At 48.7% G+C, this 3,630-nt stretch overlaps 1 protein-coding gene across 2 annotated transcripts; it reads left to right on the top strand.

Annotated features, from left to right (window-relative positions):
• Positions 1-1,629: 1,629 nt before the first annotated feature.
• On the top strand, positions 1,630-3,630 carry LOC125517575 (polyubiquitin). 2 transcript variants are annotated; one of them, XM_048682781.1, is made up of 2 exons: positions 1,630-1,787; positions 2,541-3,630. In XM_048682781.1, exon 2 carries the CDS (start codon positions 2,541-2,543, stop codon positions 3,456-3,458), a length of 918 nt encoding a protein of 305 aa, XP_048538738.1. In that variant the 5' UTR covers positions 1,630-1,787; the 3' UTR covers positions 3,459-3,630. The 2 variants fall into 2 exon arrangements, with proteins under 2 accessions (XP_048538738.1, XP_048538739.1); XM_048682782.1 differs by lacking the exon at positions 1,630-1,787 and adding an exon at positions 1,810-2,027.

The following is a 3,630-nucleotide window of genomic DNA, read 5'->3' as shown; positions in this document are numbered from 1 at the left end:
AGGACCGGAGGCCTGCTAGGGGGCCCACAAGGCAAGGGGCGCACCTAGGGGTTAGGGCGCGCCCCCACCCTTGTGGCTTCCTGGTGGGGTCCCTCTGGTACTTTCTTCACCCAATGTTTTTTATATATTACAACATAATTCTTCGTAAATTTTTAGGACTTTTGGAGTTGTGCAGAATAGGTCTCTCAGATTTGTTCATTTTCCAGTCTAGAATTCCAGCTGCCGGCATTCTCCCTCTTCATATAAACCTTGTGAAATAAGAGAGAAAAAGTATAAATATTGTGCTATAATGTATAATAACAACCCATAATGCAATAAATATCAATATAAAAGCATGATGCAAAATGAATGTATCATGCGCCACCGCCGTGGGATGTCAGCGAAGCCTAATGAGGATGAACGACTCCTTGCTTGGGTCTACCGCCGGTCGCTCACAATGGCGGAGACGAACACTCGTCGCCTATGGGAAAGGACACAAAATTGCTTTGGCTTGCCACAGAGGAGTCGGAGCGTGAGGCGAAGGAGGCGGCTCGGCTCGCCAAGTTGAAGCGGCAGCGGGACCAGGTCGTCCTCCAGATGAAGGGGTTGAGCATCCTCTTCGATTCCGACGACGGCGACGATTACAACTCCACCTCCTCCTCCAACGACCAAGATCCTCCACAGCCGCGGACGCCTACAACTATGCCGACGACCGGAAGGGGAAAGGCCCGACGAGGAAGTGATGAAGACGCTCCTGCTCCTATGTTTATTGTCGTTTTTTAGTTGTTGAAGTTAAGAACTTGTCTGACGATGAACTCCGATGTTTTTAGATGATGTATAGTTCATTTATGTGCATTTAGTTGTCCGTTTGATGCCGATTTCATTGTGCGTTGTCTGATCACGTAGAGTAGCTCTTACGTTACATGTGTAGTATGTATATAAGGTGCGAGATATGAGATATGCGGGTGTGGAAAGAAAAAAAATTTAAGGCATGACCGGTCCGTGCTGACGAACGTGTCCGGGTGTTGGAGGGGTTGGAATGCTGTCCGCGGCTGTAGATGATGTATACCGTGAAACAGGCTATCGGTTTGCTTGATAGGTAAAAAAACAGTAATGTTACACGTACAGGATTATACAGGCTTTTACAGGTTGACTTGAAAACAATGTGACGTAAAAGTTTGTGATTGAATTTTAGTTGCCAAAGCAGGTCCCACCCCCTGAGAATCAGGGGCAGTGTTTAGTTTCTTGGAAAGGTCCCCGTAAGGGCCTCTAGGTGCATGTACGTTTAGCATCTATATCTATACCAATATAAAAGGACCCAAACGGGCAGATTTAATTAATCTCGGCCATCAAATCATGTCAATCCAACAACCTAAACTGCTTCAATGTCGAGTGTTCAACACGTTTAGCGTGCAGTTAATTTCATGCCAAAATAGTGCTAATTACATAATAACACGCAAAAAATATCCTACTTAATATCCGCATGCACTTAATATATTTTCAAATTAACATGCAATGCACGTACCCAGTGACTAGTTTTTGAAAAATAAAAACAAAGCGAGAAAATATATAGCAGAGGGAAAAAATAATCTTATCGGCTGGTTGTTCCCACGCCACACGTCACCGGTGCCGTAGCCTTGCGGGACTCTTCCTCCCTTCCCGTCTGACCCGGCGTCCCCTCCCCGACTACAAAATCCCCGCCCCCCTCTCCTCTCCCGTCCACCAAACAAATCCAATCCCCTCTCCGCGATCTCACCGAGAAAATCCTCGACCGATCGAAAGACAAGCCCCCCTCACGCTCCTTCAAGGTACGCGAGTTTCCGATCCCTCCGCCTTTCGATTCCGCTCGCTCTATGTTCTAGTATTGGGTAGATCTGCGGGCTGGAGACCTATTATCTGTTGATCGATTTCTGTTGATTTGATCATGCGTCGAATCATCGAGTAGATCCGCCGGTTGTTGTTGATTCGGTCCGTCTAGATGTGTGTAGCTGCGGTTGATTCCGCTCGTTTGTTGCCAAGTTTGCGTGTCGTGTTCTTGTAGAACTAAGGTGATTCTGCTCGTCTGTTATTAAATCCCCACCGCGATTATGTATGGATTATCCAGTAGATCTGCCGACCGTCGTTGGTTCGGTCCATCTAGGCTTGTGTAGCCGGTTGGTTCCGTACGATTGTTGCCAAGTTTATGCTGGGTTCTTGTAGGTTGTTGGTTCTGGATTTGTTTACCAGCTTATTCATTGTTCAGCCTCGTAGTTGCCTGTCGGTTCTACTCTGAAATTCGTGATATTGTTATTGTTGATTCTTCTACACTTTTCTAGATTGTTGTGCCCAACTTGAGCATAGATCTGCTAGAATTTAGATTAATCGTCCTTCTCACCAGGCTAAGAAAGATTGTATTGATATATCGGATTTTTGCTAGTGTAGTCTGTTTGTTCAACTTTATATTGAGATGTTTGTTGATTTGTAGCTAGGATTTCATCTCACTCTGTACTTGTTTTGTTAATGTCCTCATGTTTCCTTTTAACTGCTCCTTACTCTGGGTTTATTTTACTTTGTATTTACAGATGCAGATCTTCGTGAAGACCCTCACCGGCAAGACCATCACCCTTGAGGTCGAGTCGTCTGACACGATCGACAATGTGAAGGCCAAGATCCAGGACAAGGAGGGAATCCCGCCGGACCAGCAGCGCCTCATCTTTGCCGGCAAGCAGCTCGAGGATGGCCGCACCCTGGCTGACTACAACATCCAGAAGGAGTCCACCCTCCACCTGGTGCTCCGCCTCCGTGGAGGCATGCAGATCTTTGTCAAGACCCTCACTGGCAAGACCATCACGCTGGAGGTGGAGTCCTCGGACACCATCGACAATGTGAAGGCCAAGATCCAGGACAAGGAGGGCATCCCCCCGGACCAGCAGCGCCTCATCTTTGCCGGCAAGCAGCTGGAGGATGGCCGCACCCTGGCTGACTATAACATCCAGAAAGAGTCTACCCTCCACCTGGTGCTCAGGCTCCGTGGAGGCATGCAGATTTTCGTCAAGACCCTCACCGGCAAGACCATCACCTTGGAGGTGGAGTCCTCGGACACCATCGACAATGTGAAGGCAAAGATCCAGGATAAGGAGGGCATCCCTCCGGACCAGCAGCGCCTCATCTTCGCCGGCAAGCAGCTCGAGGATGGCCGCACCCTGGCAGACTATAACATCCAGAAGGAGTCCACCCTCCACCTGGTGCTCAGGCTTCGTGGAGGCATGCAGATTTTCGTCAAGACGCTCACCGGCAAGACCATCACCCTGGAGGTGGAGTCCTCGGACACCATTGACAATGTGAAGGCGAAGATCCAGGACAAGGAGGGCATTCCCCCGGACCAGCAGCGTCTGATCTTTGCCGGCAAGCAGCTTGAGGATGGCCGCACCCTGGCAGACTACAACATCCAGAAGGAGTCTACCCTTCACCTGGTGCTCCGCCTGCGTGGTGGCCAGTAAGTGCCTGCTCATGGCGCTGCTTCTGTCTCGTCGGTGTACTCAATGGTGTTTTCAGTTTCTGTTTTGGTCGTCTTTCTATCTCTGTTATGTTTGGTTGTGCTTACATACTTAATGATGTGAGTGGCTTTGGAGGTTGGATGATTAATAAGTGAACCCTTAATATCGTGTGTAA

The sequence above is a fragment of the Triticum urartu genome, chromosome 6, assembly GCF_003073215.2.
Source record: "Triticum urartu cultivar G1812 chromosome 6, Tu2.1, whole genome shotgun sequence".
Lineage (NCBI taxonomy): Eukaryota > Viridiplantae > Streptophyta > Magnoliopsida > Poales > Poaceae > Triticum > Triticum urartu.
The sequence above is the reverse complement of the archived record's forward strand: the minus strand, read 5'-3'. Positions and strand labels throughout refer to the sequence as shown.